Here is a 19,527-nt window from a genome sequence, read left to right as displayed (position 1 = left end):
GTCACCAGAGCTTCAGGTTCCCTGTTTCCCCTTCAGTTACCTCTGAGCCATGGAGCTCTGGGAGTTCTACTACAGCCCCTCATCTCTCTGGAGAGTCTTTTCCCCTCAAGCCTCCTATCCTGGACCCTGCACTCCAGTCCAGCTTTCCTCTGGGTGAGGGATTCCACAGCCCTCCTGTGCTGTGACTCAGACAGGATTGCTCCTACCAGTCTTCTCTGTGGGTTATCTAACCTACCATACCCCACCCTTAGCACGCACTCTGGAGGTTTATGTTTTTATCTCCTCCCCAGATGGCCTGATTTTTGTCACCTGATCTACCTGTCATGTGACTTTGCTTATTTTCTGTACCTGGGGAGGCAAGCAAAGTGTCACAGGTGGGGCTAGACCCCTCACCTCTTAAAGGGACAGTCACCCTGTGACATGGCCCTTCACACCACTCTGGTGACTAAAAAGAGTTGTAAAGTCAGTGGATCCAGCCTCCAGGAGTAAAGGGAGCATCCGCATGACACAGAGACAGCATAATGGCTCTGTACTACCTGGTGCAAAGGGCATGACCTGGGGGAAGGAGATGGGGTTGGAGTGCTACTGCTGGAGTGGCCATTAAATAGCAAAATATAAGTTAAAGCAACCTGGAGGTTTCTCTAACTTATGCTGGCAGCCAAGTATACCTTCCTGCTGGCCTGAAAATAGGGAAATCTTAATCTGACTGTTGTCCTTTTAAAAATGTATGGGTACTCAGGAAAGAGGGTAGAACCTCACTACGTCAGCTACAAATTAAACAAAAAAGTTTTAATTAAAAATTAAAAAAAATAAATATAAACATAGCAGTGATGTTTTACAGTACAATTCAGGAAAAATCACTCCCCTCCTTGGTTGCCTGTGAAGAGAGAACAGTGTAATTTAGGAAGGGGCACCAAAAGGCATTGTCTTGGCCTCTGGGGATCGCTAGAAGGCCGGGACGCCTCTGCCATACCCCTTTATTGCTAGCTTCTCCCTGTGCTAGGCCAAATGAGGAGGTGTGATGCATTAAGCCAGCTCCACGCCATTAGAGAATCCTCAGATACAGGGGAAGCCTTGGTGTAGTCAGCTATTCTGGCTTTAGGGCAGTTGTGCACTCGTGGAACAGAACAAGGTGACTGTAACACAACTGAGGATGGAGGCCAATATGTAAATGAAAGGTACTGCTAACTGTTATACGAATTTCTCTGTGTGTTTTCAGGTAATCCTTTTGTTCCATTTAGTAAAACAAAAGGCTCTGACTTTGGAAATATAATAGTTCTGTGTTTAAATCTCCATCTTCCACAGAGGGCAATTTATAAACCTTTGCTATGGAGTATGGAGGTGTTCAGATATTTGAAAGAAACCTTCCACTTACAGTATGAGACTGCTGAAGAGGCACTATGTGGATAATTATCTCAATTCATTAGCATAGCTGAAAGCTTAAGAGTGAGAGCTTTATCACAATGATTTATAAGTAAAGTTAACACCACAGCTAATATTAACACTTATCTTTTATTAAACATTAAAAATTTTATTGCTATAAATGTAATGTCTATAGATGATACATCAACAATGTGAAAAAAATCAAGGATACGTTGTTTTTATCCATCGTTAAATACTGTGATGTTGCTCACTGTGATGGTGGCAGCTTCATTTTTAGTAAGCATTTGCTATGGATTTCAATAAGGCAGTTCAAGCTTGTTAGCTAAGTGAATATCAAATTCACTAACCTGGGTGTTTTGGTCTCATGTTAAGGTAAAGTAGTTTCACATGAGAGAATACTTGCTGCTTGTACAGTTGGTTCATACATAGACATCTGTCAGGTACTTTAGGGATTCAGCACTGCTGTTGGTTGAAAATACTGTGGTTGCACAAATTCACTCAGGTATTGTATCAGGCTGTTTTCAGTGCTGCACAAGTCCTGCAATCCATTTTTCTTCCTCTGTTTAAAATGTATGAATAGTGTTAGTAGAAAATAAAGCAGAAGAAACATATCATACAGATTAGAGTAGAGGAAATGGCAAAAACCCATTAAAATGTCTGCTTTCAACACTCTTAGGTGAGCCCATTGATGCTGTTCCTCTGTGCTAGAGGGCTTGTGAATATATAGAATACAGTGAACTGCTGGGAATGGCTGTTTTCTTGAAAGTCATTTTGTAAAGTGTAGGTCACAATTTTTTCCCTTTAAAATCTCACAGCCCTGAGCAAAAGTTTAAAGATTATCAATTTCAAGTTATATCCCCAGTGCAGAATCTACAAAGGAGGATTTGATCGGTAAGACAACATCTATTTTCTGTTCACTAGAAAAATCATTATTTAAATTTCTCTTTCTTTACTGTGGACCACCATGCCCTCAATTGATCTTCACTGACCAGCTTCATCTTACATCAATTCAATGCAAGCTGAAAAACTACCACTTGTGCTTCAGATGCTACAAAATCAGTTCCAAGGAAATTTAAGCAATTCAGATAGTTTCTCTCGATGAAACTGAACTCTTGTACTGTACAAAATTGAGAGGGAGCTGATGTGGAACTAAGAAGCTGTAAGAGATTAACCAACCAGGTAGTAAAAAATGGTATAGGTTGGCAAGAGTGCAGGACATATATGGTGTAGTCAATTGTGTGTCAGGTTTTATGGTACAATTTGTCCATCTGAGAGCTACAGTCTTACTTCGTGGCTGAGGCAAATGGGATAAGGTTGATACAGGTAAGAAACATTTGATGGGGTTGTTTTTGTTTTTAAATTTCACATACTATTCCAGTTCTCTTTTAAGCCATTGTAGGCTATTGTTGTTATAACAAGTTCCAATATCACCACTGTACTTAAGGTAGCATCAATCTTTTTACCATAAAAGAAATCCTTCTTTTCAGTATTGCCTAACTGGACTATAGAAATTCAAACTTGGCTGAGTTTTATCATATAAGATCTCAGCAGTCTGATTAGAAAATGCCTAGCTCTATATGGAAAAGAAATTACTGTATGTATATAGTTTGTAAAGATTTTGGGAGCCTCACAGATGAAAAACATTCTTATTTTTTATATTCTTTACATTGTTCCATGAAGAAGGTGTGCCTGGTGCTTTATGGGCAAATAAAAAAGATAGATCCCTGCCCCAGTTTTTTATGCTTTACTCTTAGTAAAAAGGTGTTTTTTTCATTTTTAAAGAAAACCATTTTATTTGCGTCTCTTGGAGCATAAAGAAATATGGGTTAATCATCTCAACTACATGAGGGGAAAATACTTTGAAATTGCTAAGCTTTTTAACTTCAGAAATCCTTTATTGTGCAGGTGCGGTACATTTTAGTCACAAAATTGTATAAGGCTCTTTATAATTATTAATTGAATTTATACTATTTTTACAATTAGGCATAATTACTAAAATAAATATGCAGTAGTCAACGAAGAATGCTTTGGGGAAAAACAATTAAATATGCAAAACAAGACCTATGCTTAAAAAAATGTCTAGATTGTCAGGGAAACCCAGGGAAAAAAGGGAATTCACAGAAAGGGAGTATGCATCCAACACCACGGAATATGTAAGTAATACAGATGGCCAGGCCACATTCAGAACTGAAGTCCTTCACTCTCCTGTTCTCCCACTTAGAAAAGATTAAAAAAAAAGAAACTATGAGTTTGCAAATTCCTGTGTAGTCCCATGTTGTGTGCTCCAAGTCCCTATGGCACCCACATTTTGGCTGGCTACAAATGAGAGGGAAGCATAATACTGAGGCTAAAGTACAGGACTGGGAGTTAGGAGATCTGGGTTCTAGTCTCTGTATGATAGGGATACTTCCCTATCTAACAGGTGATGTGAGGCTGAATTAATATTTGTTTTGTGCTTTGAGATCCTCACATGGCAGGCACTATACATGTGCAATATATTATGATGATTCTTTATTATTGTTACTACAGGATGATAATGTAACTTATATTTTAGGAAACTCCTTTATTTCATTTAGTTCCTGCCTTTTTCACTGTGCAGTACTGCAAAGGCATGGCAATAAAAGCAACTTCACACCATGTCCCTTTTCTTCCAGGCTGCTTGCAGGACTTTGTCCTTGTCTCTTTTTAGCACCATCTGTGGGAGTAATTGTGTAAACTGTAATCTACATATGATATATCTCATGTATTTTTATCACCAGGTTCTATAATCCTGCTCAGAGTCAGGGAGGTAATAATAGCTGCAAGCTGTCTAGAGTAGAGCTACTACAGATGGAGCTGCACTGGTAGCAAATTACAGTTATGGAGCTTGCTAGTGTAGACAAAGGCTCAAAGAAGCCATATTCACTCACTTTAAACAATCTGCTAGCTTGTTCCAAGAGCAGACTCTTGGATGATTCTGTATAGTAGCTGTTATTGCTCCAGAGCAACTAGGTCAGTGTTGGCGTGTTGCCCACTCCCTAACCCTGACTGTGTAAAGAAAACAGGGAGGAAAAAGAAAGAGTCAATCCAATAGGAGTGTTGCTTTTCAAAACAGATACATTTGGGGGAGGAAGGGGTGACAGAAGGGACTTGGAGGCCTCTGGGAGCCCCCCACCTGCTCTATCTGAGAAGGAATCCCCCCCCCCCCAAGAGTCACTTATGGCAACAGCAGGAGAGTAGGTAGCATGAGGTCGCCCAGCTGCTGAAGACAGGAGGCAGGGGAAGTCTCTCTAGGGCTCCCTGCAGGTGGTGAAAATGTCAGGGTCAGGACTAATGACCTCCCCACAAATACCTTCATTAATAGGGAAGAGGGGCATGAAAGGGACCAGCAACTCTCCCAAAGAAATACTCCTAACAGGACAACAGGAGAGAGCGGATTGCCCCTGAAATATAAGCACAGGGAGTGAGAATATTCTCCATTCCAACTTCCCCATTCCTTGCATCAGGGTGATACTCTGAATTATCACAAGAAGGGGGAAACATGGGGACCTGGTTGTCCAGATTCCCCTTTAAGGGATGGAGGAACAAATTCTCCACTCTGTGAGGAGGACTGAAAGCCTTTGGCCATGTGTTTTCTTTTGGTGTGGGCCTGCTCCAAAGCCCACTGAAGTCAATAGAAGGACTGAGTGACGTCAATGGGCTTTGGATTAGAGCTCTGTTGACAACTTTGAAAGCATGCAAGGCAGCTTCATTACTTTTCTTCTTTGTGTGCTCACTATCTGATAACATAGTCCTAGATATAACCGTGGTTATTATAATGGGTAGTTGGAATACTGTTGCCCCTCTGCTGAGCAGTAGCAGAACTCAGCATCTTGCATGTTGGTTTCCCATTGAGGGAGAAATCAGTGACACTGACTTTTGGCATTTTCTTAGTATAACTTGTTGATTCACACCAGTGCTGGGACATAAGGAGTCAAACAACACTCAACCAAAACCCTCTTGCAAGAATTCCAGCCCAAATACTAATGCCTGGTTCCTTGGAAGCAACTTTGCACCAAGAACTAACTGTACAGGAAGAGTCTAGAGAGCAACTTCTCTGTTTGCAACAGCTCCCTCCAAATAGCTCCCATCACAAAAAAAGCTAACAACACAGCATTTCTTCAGAGACCACATTGCTCACAGTCTGAGTAAAAGTCGTAAGACTATTAATAGCACCCTCTTGTGACTTCTGCCATAAAAATACTTATTAACAGGATTTAGATGCTACTGGGACAAGGTAGGTGAGGTAATACCTTTTACTGGACCAACTGGTGTTGGTGAAAGGTACAAGCTTTCGAGCTTCACAGAGCTCTTCCTCCGTCTAGGGAAGGAAACCAGAGTGTCTGAGCTAATACGTTGGGACAGATTGTTTACTTAACAACTTATATTTAGCTCACACACTCTTGTTTCCTTCTGCAGATCGGAGGAAGAGCTCTGTGAATCAGCCTTAAAGTTTGTATCTTCCACGAACACAAGCTGGTCAAACAAAAAATATTTCCTTGCCTACCTTGTCTATCTCATATCCTGGAATCAACAATATTGCAAACAATTTTAGATACTACTATGATGGGTGTTAGAGGTAACTCTATGGTAGGTAGACAGTTGAAACAATCATGCTGCAAGTGCAGAGGTAGCCTATTTATGTTACTGCAATATTTATGGTATTCCTTATACTTAGCACAGAATAGGGAATACAGAGAAACAGCATTAGTTGCAGTTGTGAAGATTTCAATACTGACCGCTACTCCGAGCTGGCCTGATGACACAGTGATGAAAATTCCTGAGCTCTATTTACATTAGCACTCCAGCTCTTTTTTCCATTGATGGAAATGGACTGGTTGAAGATTTCCCCAAAAAGACTAGCATAGATGCAGGCATAGCACATTCAATAGCATTTAATAACATAAGCGCTTCCAAAATGATTTCAGAAAAAGGAATGCTGATATGTAATGATTTTGGATGTTTCTTTTTTTACTAAAGGAAGGAACTTTTGCAAGCAAGAATACCAATTTATCCATATCCAGATATCCTTACCCGGACAGACAGGGAGCTAAAGAAGATAATTGAAGATCAAGTAAGATCCTTATTTCCATTTTTTTGTTTGACAAGTAGCATTGTTTACAATTATAAAAAAGCTCTTTGAGCAAGGACAAGCAGACCTGAAAAAAATATGCATTCACATAAATTGAATATTGAGCATTACAAAATTCAGCCATTGCCAAACTTTATTACCTTTTAACTCTGCCACAAGTGCATCTTATTTGCTTCCTTAAGTTATGGAAAACACTGCCCTTTGTTATTTGTTAAATAATAGCCTAATCCTAGTGTCCTGAATTAGCACTGTTTTCTTCTGACAAGAATCTTGCATCTGAGTACAGAGCACTGATTTCTTCTGATGTGTGTTCCTAACAACTGAATCCAAAGCCTTTGACTCAGTTTTGTGGTGACCATCCTTTAACCTTGACAGATCAAAACGATTTCTTAATCACTTTGATCTTGTAGGATTTACAAGAGCGGGAGAGGCAGGAGGCTAGTCCATTAAAGCAATACATTAATCCACTGCACTGCATTCAGGCATCAACTTCTTTATCTAAAAATATATCACTACATTCTGCTTTTATTTATTTAGAAACAATGTAGAAAGATATATTCAATTTGACCTTGTTGCTTAAACTCAACTTGACAGATATGCCAAGACTACAGAGGTAAATTTTCACTATAGCTCACGGAGACGTAGTGATGGATTGCCGTTAGCAAGTCCTGATTGGCAACAGATGCTAGTAACACTAGAGTGTACCTGGTGGCTAAACTGGAAGGCACTGAGCCGATAATTTGTGTCATAACATTTAGCTACATATTAGTATTTTAGTAATTTTGTGAGAACTGTTATATTATTAACTATTATTATTTATATTACCATACTGCCTAGGAACCCCAGTCACAGACCAGAACCTCATTGTGCTAGGTGCTGTACAAACAGAATAAAACAGTCCCTGCCCCAAAGAGACAACTGATGGTTACAGACAGACCAACAGGGGAGTCAGATGAAACAATGAGACAAGATTGTTCAGCATGATCGACAGTGGTCTCAGCCACCTAACTTGTCAAGTTTTTTGAAGGCACCATGGCAGAGGGGAGTTTCAAGGAGAGATCTGAAGGAGGATAATGAGTTAGTTTTGCAGATGCTCACTGGGAGCTTCTCCCAAGTGTGAGAGGCAGCACTGCTTGGTGCTGTGATCTGGAGCTAAATAGTTTTGGTTGGAACAATAGTCGCAGATGCTTCAGAAAGTGATGTCGTTAAGTATATGGCTTAGATTCAAGTAGATTCTAATACCATGATCTTGCTCCCATTAAAGTAAATAGGAGTTTTGCAGTTCAGAGACTTCAATGATAGCAGGACCAGGCTTTGTCATTACTGTGCCAATACCCTAATGGGGAGGTAGAGGAATGCTATATCGCTACAGTAGCTCCCATCTTTTGCATCAGGATTTGACCAATTGTGAGTCACTATTATGCCTTCAGTTACATTTGGGTTTCCTGAGCATAACTAAGAGCAAAATCTGATTTGTAATCATTGATGGACCCTCCATCTGCACTTTTGGAAGAGTGCTCTGTATGTCCTCAAGACTATTACTAGCTGCAATAAGATCAGCCAGGCTAGTAAGTGAGATTTACACTGGCTGATCATACACATTTCCTAAATATAAGGGGCTACTATGCCCAGATCCTAAATTCCTAACTAAGGGCTAGATTCTGAGAGGTATGCAAAAGAGTGAGGGCAAATGGAGGTTCTCCCTGTCTTTTGTATCCTTGGCTAGGGGCTGGTTTGAATACTGTTACAAAGACCGATGCCGGCCCCTGGTTATTGCTACGGTGGGTGTTGGTTGTTTGGTTTTTTGGATGTGTCAGTGCTTTAATGTCTTAGAACACACTTCACTGGGACCCAGGTAGCCTCTACAGTAAGTCTTAGTAAGCTACGCAAGCCTGCTACCTGCAGTTATGCTCATACCTTTACTCAGTATTACTCTGTCTATTGATCTGGCAGCTAGGACTGATGTCCAGTTCAGTAGAGCAAGCTGCAGTCTTTATTTAACTGGTTCTCCTAAAAGCCACAGCCTACTGACAGTATTATAAGGAGAACAAAAGGTTATTTATTCATAGATTTTCAGTAGATTGTTAGGAAGAGTCCCACATTTCTCTGCCCACTTTCTCCAAGGTCTTTGGTAGTGTATAGCAGTTGCTTAAACTGAAAAGCACCTTGGGGGGTTGGGACCATACTCCCTATATAACATCAGGTGACCCCAAAGGCCAATGCTTTTAAGAGGGTTTAATGCCAGAAATGCATGTGCTCCCAAGAGTGGGTATTTTATTTTCAGGTATTTTGCTTCACAAAGAACAATAGTAAGTAAATAACTTTTCTTTGTTATGTTTATCAGAAGTGCTGTTTTGGTTTTTGGACTTCCTTTTGCCATCACAATTCTCTCATGAATCTCCCCTAAGAAATCCCAAATTCCTTATTCTCTATATGCAATCATATCTGATTCACCTTTCTTTGCTGACTTCATTATTGCTGATTTTATAAAGCCAGGTTTGGGAACGAAAGAAATATTATGTTAAGCAGCTTTTAGATTTAATTTTCCATTGAGTTGTCACTGTGTAGACAGCAAAAATACCAAGTGAATTGAAATCTTTTTGATAATTCAGAGCACTTCTCTCAGCTGACATTCACTGTAACCATGGACAACATGCCCATGAGCCACTGGTTTGTTTCATGGTGGGGGAAGTTTTTTGAAAAAGATACCTACTTTTTAGGATTGATTATCCCATAAGGTATCAGTGGGCCTCACAATATTCCAGTCAGCTTCCCAACAGCATTAGAAAATTTACATTTCAGCCCAGAATTTACCACACCTGGTCCTGTGCTTTGAGACTGTGGTTCCTCCCTCCCCCTCCCACCCACACTTTATTCTCCTTATGAAACCTAAAAAAACCTCCAAAACACCTGACACATTTTTATTGCTGTGTTACTCAGACTTGGATTTTCTGTATTTAAGAGTCTGTAGCTGCAGGGCCTCCATTAATGCAGTAATAACATTGTCATTGAGGAACAAAAGAAGAGACATTAATTTCTGCTTCTTGATTGCAGCACTATAATACTTTCAGTCTTTTTCAGCAAAATGTTTTTACTTCTGGCAATGCTCATGTTCCCTATAAAGGCTGAAATAAGCAAATACATTTCTTCCTTGATTCCTCCCCCCAGCCCCCTGTTTATCAGCACTGAGAATGTCTGTAAGTGAAACCATGAGATAGATTGGAAATATGAATACCAATTGTATTATGTTTAAGTTAGAGCTGAACAGGGCCATCCACAAATGAATGATATTTTCCACTGGACGTATGAGCCTTCCTCCCTGCAAAGTCATACGCTTCTGTTTTAGAAGCAATAAGGCAAGCTATGACATCCGTCCACTGTCCCAACCCTTGCACACAGCCCCAAGCCTCCAACAGAAGCCCTTTTCCTAAATACCTGTCCTTAAATTATCATTAGCCCTTGCCGTTTGTGCAGTTGTTTTCCTCACATTAACCCTGGTTATGCCAAATTGTGTTTTTTCCTATATAGACATCATTCACCAAAATGAAATCATTCTCTTTTTTGGCAACAGTGGCAGAAAGAGCTGCAGATCAGACTTAAGGAAGAGGAGGAGCTCCTGGAGAAAGAACTTCAGGAAAAACAAAGGAAGGAGGAAGAGCACTTCAGAGAAGTTATGAAAAGGCGAGAGGAAAAGCTGCACAAGAAAACCAAACCTTATGAGCTTCCTGTTAAACACAAAGATGAAGATTTGATACAGTGAATTAAAAGAGCCAAACTGTCAGTATTTCAGCAACCAGCACAAACGTGGGACTGAGTTTCTAATTTAAATACTTTAAAAATAAAATTAAAAGAACAATTAGAAAAAATAATTCTGCTGCTCAGTGACAGATTGGTGTGTACTTGTAAAATGACCCAGGTCTGCAGCTCTGAAACACCTAGGGAATCCATTCCCCTGAGGATTTCAGCAGTCTAGGGAAAATCCCTGGATGTTACTGAGCTGTCAAGGCAGCTCTATGCCCTCAGCACAGGGGTGTTCCTGGGGTAAGAGGAAGTGGCTGGACCACCACAGCATCCAGTCATCCCAAACTGCTAGAGTAGCCCTTTTAGGTCATGGGCAGCCAGGTTTAATTTAGGGTAGTTCTGAGATTGCCTTTTGTTATATGGAGGCCTTGGATGGGCCTAGTGTCAGGGAGCCTCTGCCCCTCACATGCCCTGAGCCAACTGTAGATGCAGCTAAGGCTCTAGCCCTTTAGTCTTAGAAACATGCAAAAAGGCTCCATTTCAGTAAATGGGCTTATGGGAAACCTTTTTATAGCTTTGACTTCCTGAGCTTTATTTGGAGTTTCTGCTTCCAAAAATGACACTGAAGCTTCCAAATTTTACCTGATTTCAGGTCAAAATCATGTGAAATCAGAGAGATTTCTAATGGTCTCCCCTCAGAACCATACATTGGCCAAATAGCTCCTCACATTTGCCACAGGACTAGCAAACCTCTGTGAACGTTGCCTTAGTTTGGGTTTGAAACAACCAGACACATTTTTCTGTACTGAGGTTTCCTTAAGAAAGGTTCATAAAGCTCCAGTTATTTCCTAAATGCAAAAACTTTCATGCATCATCACTTTTTGCTACACTCTTTTGAGATAAGATATATTTGAAGAGTGGTCATTATACCTGCAGCAACTAAGAGTCCCAGTTGAGTGCAATTTTTCCAGTTATCTTTTTTCCAGTAGTATAATTAGCATTTCTTCCTATTAAGTCTCGACTTACGATCACACAACATTTTTTGTCATTTGTAAACCAGAAGTAGTTGGTGTTCATTACTAAACCATTGAATATGAATGAGTTGTAAACAGTTGATCCGTGGCATTGCTGAATCATCTCTGAAAAAGAATGAACATCAGCTGAGTTTTGCCTGTAAACTTGTGAGAATATGGGAGCAATGAATTGAAACAAATTCTTCTTGAAAGTTTCTTTAAAAAAAAAAACAACCCCCGCCAAGAAATCAGTAAGAGTGGGCTAGAATCATATTACTCTTGAAATACAGCAGATCTCCCACTGCTGGCACTGGGCCTCTTGGGCATGTGGTTATGTGATTTGAATGCACAGTTGTACTACTTGCATTTGCTAATTTGACAGGTGATTGCACACTTAAGTTATTTGAAAATCTGACTCTCAAAGTGTCAGCATTAGGCATCATGGCTAAAACAGTTGTGATGAATGGGGCAGCTCATGCTTCTTTGAGCAGACATTTCAGGTGCCCAAAGACAATGTTACATTGATTCATGTTTGGAGGGTTACTTTTGAAGACCTGTGAAATGCACATCTCAAGACCAGTAGAGAAACCCTACAGATCTCAGTATCCCTAAGAAGGCCCAGTGTCTCTGAATTGTTCCCAAAGTTTTCCCTGCCATTCCCCTCCCCCCCCCCAACGGGTCTGAAAGGAGTCATTCGACCCTGCATGCCTGCCTAACAACTGTCCTGAGGCCCCCTCCCCCGCAAAGGAGAATTCCTCTGTGCCTAAAATGAACCCACAGGAGTTTATGCCGATTGGTTCATGACTGTATCCCTTGAGAAAAATCTCTGCAGAATGAGGGATGAAATGCCATGTAGGATGGTCATCACATTGATCCTGCCACTCTCACCACCAGCACCCCCCTTCCACAGCTACAGCGTGCTCAGTAACGCTGCTGAAGCTGGCTGCTTTCGTTCTGCTCTCCCCCTCCCCCCGAAGCACAGGTTGTCTCTCAGAATGTCTTCAAATTGAGCTGGTTCCCTTGTTTCAATGTCAAATGAAACTAAATCAGAACACAACAAACATATTAAAAAATTAGCCATTCATGAGCACGTCTCCATCTGGTAAAAACAGTAGCAGCTACACTTACAAAACTTTGAATATTGTGACAGGGTCGGGCCAGATGGCTATAGGAGAGTAATTTTTTTTTTTAAGCAAAAGATTTTTTTTTATTTGCATAACACACTTACAAAGTAAAAACAGCAGCATATGCAATGTGTAACACAGCAACCAATCACAATTGTTTTCTCATTAGCTTCAGGGGAGGGAAGTGTTCAAGCTTGCCTGGGCCCAGAGCGGGGGGCTTCCTCGACTCTCGTGGTCTTCCACCCTTCCGAGTTACCTGGTGGCCCAGAGCAAGGGGGCTTCATCGACTCTCGTGGTCTTCCACCCCTTCGAGTTACCTGGCACCACGCCCAAGTGTCACCAACAATTCCCTCCTCTGAAAGCACCCAACAAGAGGGGCAGGCTGTGGGGTGGAAAATCCGGGGGGGGGGCACGTGCACCCACATGTGAAAAGACCCCTCTAACGTGGTGGTGTCCGCAGCAGCAATGGCTGGGGTCCCTTACTCTCTCCCCCAATCAAAGGGTCAGACAAAGGGACCCGGATGGGGACAGCGCCCACTGCTCCTCAAAAGCATCAAGGGAGTCGGTGGATGCCACCCAGAGGAACTCCGCCCGGATATGTGAACGGACCGAGGATCGGAAAATGGCCCCACAGTCACAGGAAACTCCATCAGCCAACCTCCTCTCTCTGGTTTTATAGATGGCTGTTTTAGCCAGGGCCAGGAGGAGGCTAACTAGGAGATCCCGCGACTTTGTGAGGCCACGGATGGGGAGTGCATAAATAAAAAGGTGAGGGGAAAAATGCAACCAAAAACATAATAGGAGATTTGTGAGGAGCTGGAACAGGGGCTGCAGCCTGGCGCACTCCAAATATACGTGCGCCAGGGTTTCCCTCACACCACAAAAAGGACAAGTATCTGGGACGGGGGTGAATCGCGCCAAGTAAGTGCCCGTGCTCACAGCTCCATGAAGGAGCCACTAACTGATGTCCCTGATGGGCCTCGGAACCAAGGTGGAATATAGGCTGTCCCACTGGGGCTGCTCACCCTTCAAAGGTGGCAGAAGGTCTCGCCCCTTTGTGTTGGGGAGGGACACTAGGGTGAGGGCGTGAAGGGTGTGGAGCACGAGCATGTATAGATGTTTCCTTGGCGCGGTTTGGAAGCGTACTGGCTGCAGTTCATGCAGCCGGCTCACAGTGAAGAGGTGAGGGGGTCGATTGGATCTCCGGGGCAGGGGGTCCAATTAAAAGGTCCGGCGGGCCTGGGGTAGAGGGTGGGCGGGGCGTGCCCTCGAGCAGGACCCGGTCGAGGTAAACTCGAGCAGCGGGCGGCAAAGCGGCTTTCGCCTCCTGAAGTATGTGCGAGGTCTGGAGGGCCCCATGCTCCGGGCGAGCATCAGGGGATCCAGCCAGTCTCCCTCGTCATAGTCCAGGAGGTCTCCGACTCTCGTGACTCCTGCCAGGATCAAGCTCTGGCGCACTGAGCGGGACTCCGCCACCTGCACACGGAGCTGGGGGTTGTGTAGCAGGGGCTCCGCGAGGAGATCTACCCCCTCGGTGGCCGCCACGGACCTGGTCGTTAAAAACAGTTTCCAAGTCCGGAGGAGGTCCTGGTAGAAGACCGGCAGCCCCGAGAGGTCTCGCGGAAGACCTCCCGGACGGAGATAAAAGAGCTGCCGGTCATATCGGAGCCCTCAGATGCAGTGCAGGATGGCGTGCGCCAGTGTGCTCCACGCCGAACTGCCCGCACCATAGAGGAGCCTCTGTAGGGCCTGAAGGCGGAAGACACAGACCTGAGTGTGTAGACACTTCAGGCCCTGTCCTCCTTCCTTCAGGAGTAGAATCATAGAATCATAGAATATCAGGGTTGGAAGGGACCTCAGGAGGTCATCTAGTCCAACCCCCTGCTCAAAGCAGGACCAATCCCCAATTAAATCATCCCAGCCAGGGCTTTGTCAAGCCTGACCTTAAAAACTTCTAAGGAAGGAGATTCTACCACCTCCCTAGGTAACACATTCCAGTGTTTCACCACCCTCTTGGTGAAAAAGTTTTTCCTAATATCCAACCTAAACCTCCCCCACTGCAACTTGAGACCATTACTCCTTGTCCTGTCCTCTTCTACCACTTAGAATAGTCTAGAACCATCCTCTCTGGAACCACCTCTCAGGAAGTTGAAAGTAGCTATCAAATCCCCCCTCATTCTTCCCTTCTGCAGACTAAACAATCCCAGTTCCCTCAGCCTCTCCTCATAAGTCATGTGTTCCAGACCCCTAATCATTTTTGTTGCCCTTCGCTGGACTCTCTCCAATTTATCCACATCCCTCTTGTAGTGTGGGGCCCAAAACTGGACACAGTACTCCAGATGAGGCCTCACCAATGTCGAATAGAGGGGAACGATCACGTCCCTCGATCTGCTCGCTATGCCCCTACTTATACATCCCAAAATGCCATTGGCCTTCTTGGCAACAAGGGCACACTGCTGACTCATATCCAACTTCTCGTCCACTGTCACCCCTAGGTCCTTTTCCGCAGAACTGCTGCCTAGCCATTCGGTCCCTAGTCTGTAGCGGTGCATTGGATTCTTCCGTCCTAAGTGCAGGACCCTGCACTTATCCTTATTGAACCTCATCAGATTTCTTTTGGCCCAATCCTCCAATTTGTCTAGGTCCCTCTGTATCCTATCCCTGCCCTCCAGCGTATCTACCACTCCTCCTAGTTTAGTATCATCCGCAAATTTGCTGAGGGTGCAATCCACACCATCCTCCAGATCATTTATGAAGATATTGAACAAAACTGGCCCCAGGACCGACCCCTGGGGCACTCCACTTGACACCAGCTGCCAACTAGACATGGAGCCATTGATCACTACCCGCTGAGCCCGACAATCTAGCCAACTTTCTACCCACCTTATAGTGCATTCATCCAGCCCATACTTCTTTAACTTGCTGACAAGAATACTGTGGCAGACCGTGTCAAAAGCTTTGCTAAAGTCAAGAAACAATACATCCACTGCTTTCCCTTCATCCACAGAACCAGTAATCTCATCATAGAAGGCGATTAGATTAGTCAGGCATGACCTTCCCTTGGTGAATCCATGCTGACTGTTCCTGATCACTTTCCTCCCACGTAAGTGCTTCAGGATTGATTCTTTGAGGACCTGCTCCATGATTTTTCCGGGGACTGAGGTGAGGCTGACTGGCCTGTAGTTCCCAGGATCCTCCTTCTTCCCTTTTTTAAAGATTGGCACTACATTAGCCTTTTTCCAGTCATCCGGGACTTCCCCCGTTCGCCACGAGTTTTCAAAGATAATGGCCAGTGGCTCTGCAATCACAGCCGCCAAGTAGATGAAGAACCCCTACAGGGGCCCACGAACCCTGACCAAAAGAACCCCAGAATCGATGTCCGGAGGTTGGTCAGGAAACCTGGGGCCGGGACCAGGGTGTTGAGCCGGTACTAGAGCATGGACAGGACTAGTTGATTAAGCACCAGCGCTCTCCCTCGGAGGGAGAGCCTTCTCCTGATCTAGGGACAGGAGGGCGAACGACAGACCATCTCTACGCCCCAGTTCCAAAAGGTCCCGAACCATAAATAGGTTATCAAAGATACTGCGGTCCGGGATGGTGTAGGTCTGGTCTGGGTGGATCACGTCCACCAGCACAGACCCTAGCTGCAGCGAGATTGCTTTCCCTACGATTTTGTAGTCTGTGCTGAGGAGCGAGACGGGACGCCAATTTCATAAATCGCGGAGGTCCCCTTTATTTGGCAATAAGGCGAGCATAGCTCGCCTGCACGAAAGAGGGAGGACCCCGTTCTGCAGAGACTCAGCCCAGACGGTGACTAGGTCTGGGACCATCTGGGCTCGTATCCTTGACCCATCCCGTAGGTGAGTAATTGGTCACGGAAGACGCGGACCCACCAGTAGGCCACAGCATCCTGCTTCCCCGTCCCTTTACCTTCCCCCATGAGGGCCCTAGTAGCCTGGAGGATTTGAAAAAAATCCCCCCATCGCTGGAGAGCAAGCTGTACCTTGTTGCGGGAGCCACGGACATCCTCTAAAAACTTCCGCAGCTCTCCTCACAGCTCATGGGGGGGTGGGGTTACGGTTTCCCGGTTGTTCCCCGGCAGGGCCCTTGGTGCAGCCCCATGGTCCACTAAAATGGACAAGCAGGGTGCGGACCCCAGACAGGGTGCCTGATGGGCTGGAGCTTCTAGGCCCGCCTCAAGCTCTGGGGCGATAGGGGGCAGTGGAGGGAAGATAGCAGCTCCTAATGGGTCAGGGCAGGAGAAGACAAAGGCCGCTCCCTGGGGGTCATCAGTTGGGAAAGGGAAGGAGACAGCCCCGGTGGCGGCAATAACATTGCAGGAGGTAAATTGGATACGGGTAGGAGCAGGGGCAGGGGCAGAGGCAAGGTTCTGGGTTTCGGGAGGCAAGCAGCTGGGTGGCGGCACCTCCCGATCAGGCTTGAGGGTTAAGGGGGTGGGGAGGGAGCTCTCAGTGATACCGGGTGCGGGCTCTATGGTGGATTTAGTGGCCACAGCATCAGGAGGTGGATTATCTTCTGTTGGGCCCCCGCCCGGGAAGGAAATCGATTGCTCCGCACCAATGGGGGGTGCCCCTGGTGACTCGTGTCCCGGCCGCGTGGCGCCGGCTGTCACCGGAGCAGGCTTGGTGGTCGTCAGCGGGGTGCCATCAGCAGCCAGGTCGATGGAGGAGTCCAGGGGCTCCTCGGAGGTGGGAGCAGAAGCTGCAGTTAGGGGGAGGGAGCATGGGGAAAAGAGGGGTGGAGTGAGGTCGCCCAAATCGAGGTTTGCTGGCAAAAGGTCGTCCTCCCCCTGGGCGACTGGCGTCAGATCTAGGGCCTCGATCTCCTCGAACATGGAGGAGAGGACACTTTCCGTCGCCCTGGGGTTCTCCCCGCTGGCACCCGCCACGACGGTTGCCTCGGAGTTCACGGGGGCTTCGGATAGTGTCAGGACAGAGGGAGCTTCCTCGAGGGTCTCGGAGGGGAGGGTCCCCCATGGAGGGGGGAGACTACCTTCCGGTGCTACCACGTCTTTCCCGGCTGACACCAGCGGATGGGACGCACTTGTGGGCAAAGCGGAAGGTTCGGCATCGGTGCCCCCCTTCCTGGTCTTCCGGGGGGCCTCCGCCTCGGGTAGATGAGGCGGAGCTCAAGCCTTCCGCTTGCCTCGCTGCCCCTGGACTACGGCCCAGCCCTCCATGGCATCATCTGGGGGCTGGTTAGCAGGGGTCGTGTCAGGGGGTAAAGGCGATGGCTCAGGGACTTGGGGGGGACGGTGGGGTGGCATAAGGGAGGGAGGATTCTCCCTGGGGCAGGCTCTCTCCCATGCCTGGTGGTACCTCTGCCACACCCTCCTCCATAGGCCCCGCCAGATTGTCAGCAGCGAGGGCGGGGCTCTCCCGCTTGTCTGGGCGTTGTAGGGGAGGTGCCCCTTGGGCCTGAGCGGGAGAAGTGGTGGTCCGAAGAGGAGGGGGGGCAGGTTAGGGTATCGGGCGGCCAGGGGCGTCGGCAATGATGGGGCTGATGTCCTGCCGAGTCTCGGGGATCCCAGATGCCCCTCCTTGCCGGGCTAAGGGGCAGTCCCTCCGGACATGCCCTGACGCCCGGCAGAGGTAGCACCGGGCTTCCCCCGTGGAGAAATACACCCGGGCCCCCTGGTGGGGGACTAGGAAGGACCCCTCGAGCGCCACTCCGTCACGCGCCGCCGACGGCAGTAGAAGCTGCACTTGCCGGCGGAAGGAAAAGATGTGATGGAGGGTGGGGTCCTTGCAGCCCAACGGGAGAGGGCTGATGACAGAAACAGGTTTCCCCAGGGTGGAAAGGGCGGGTAATAGGGCAGCATTGGGGAGAAAAGGAGGGACAGAGGTCAGGACCAGGTGGACGCCCAGGTCCTCTCGCGGCTCTCGGGGGACAAACACCCCCCCCACCCCCAGGTCCCTCTCCACCACCTCCTCGGCAGCAGCCTCCGATGCTAAGAAGAAGACGACCTTCCCATACATTTTGGAGGCCGCCACAATGGCCGAGGGCCCTACTACCCTCGCCAACGCCCTCACATAGGTCTCCACGTGGGGCGAGGTGGGCACCAGGAGGCATCGGACACTGTGCTTCCTTGTGATGGTGGGGAAGGGGCCCCAGCTGCTGTTGATGGTGGCGGAGGTGGTGGGCGGGAGAGATGAAGAGGCAGGGGGGCTGCCGCCGCCCAGGCATACATCCTGGGGGGTGAGGGAGGGACACTCGCAGAGCTGGTGAAGGGGGCAGCGGGGAGGGACACTGTGGTTGGTGGCGGGGCTGCAGCAGAGGGGGGGGCCCTGCCACGGAGGGCCTGGTGGTTTTGGCGGGGCCCTTCCCCTTCTTCTTGCCCTGGCCTTTCCCGCCAGCTGGGGGGGCTCCCCTAGAGTCTGGGGAGTGGTGGGCATGGCAGCGGCAGAGGTCATTCCGGTGCCCTCCACTGCCGATGCCCCAGTGGGGGTGATGGCAGGTGGTTAACAGGAGTTGGGGTCAGGTAAAAAGGGACAGGCTGTGGGATGGGCAGTTCGGGGGTGGGGGTGCATATGAACCACTGTACGCTTGTCCAAAGAGTTCTGTTTGGTTGGCTGGTGTTTCTGGCCCACACGGTGGAATCAGGGCGAGCAGCTAAGTCCAGAGGCAGATGTTAAACAGCCAGCAAAGATGGTGGAGGAGGCAGTTGTGAAGATGGTAGTGTGGGGGTTGGGAGGACACAGCTGGATCGGGGGGCAGCTCCGTGCCACACCCCGTGTCCCTACAAACACAGTCACGACACAGTCAAGGCCTCCCTCCACACGAGAGCACAGTTCGAAAGTTACTCAGTCTTGGGCCCCCTCCACGGCGATTTATAAGTTCCCCAGGCAGTGTTCCTCTGGTAGACGGCTGTTTCTCTGTCTGTTCCGGGTTTTCTTCTTTGCATTCCAGAAATGCCGGAGCAAGTGATAAGATTCCTCTCAACCAGAGACGGGTATGCAGACAAACAGCAAGCAGCTGGGTCTGGGGGCTGGGTCCTTCCACTCCCCCCCTCCGGGCAAGCGGGCCAGCAGGCCCCCCCTCTCTCACGGGGGGGGGGGTTTCAGCTGGAGCAGCAGCAGCGTCCGAGGGTGGGCGGGGGAAGGGGGAGGGACGCTAACAGCCGGCCGGCAGCCGG

General features: G+C 47.1%; 1 protein-coding gene across 1 annotated transcript in view; it reads left to right on the top strand.

The window, feature by feature from the left end:
* The window catches only part of TMEM232 (transmembrane protein 232), a 128,144-nt gene extending 116,856 nt beyond the window's left edge, over positions 1 to 11,288 (top strand). Inside the window, exons 13-14 of the mRNA XM_074952940.1 lie at positions 6,382 to 6,475; positions 10,065 to 11,288. Of these exons, the coding sequence (XP_074809041.1) occupies positions 6,382 to 6,475; positions 10,065 to 10,253 (283 nt within the window). The 3' untranslated portion in view covers positions 10,254 to 11,288. The remainder of the gene's footprint in view (positions 1 to 6,381; positions 6,476 to 10,064) is intronic.
* Positions 11,289 to 19,527: the final 8,239 nt, after the last annotated feature.

The sequence above is a fragment of the Natator depressus genome, chromosome 5 (genome assembly GCF_965152275.1).
Source record: "Natator depressus isolate rNatDep1 chromosome 5, rNatDep2.hap1, whole genome shotgun sequence".
In the NCBI taxonomy this organism is placed as follows: domain Eukaryota; kingdom Metazoa; phylum Chordata; order Testudines; family Cheloniidae; genus Natator; species Natator depressus.
This window is presented reverse-complemented; position numbering and strand designations above follow the sequence as displayed.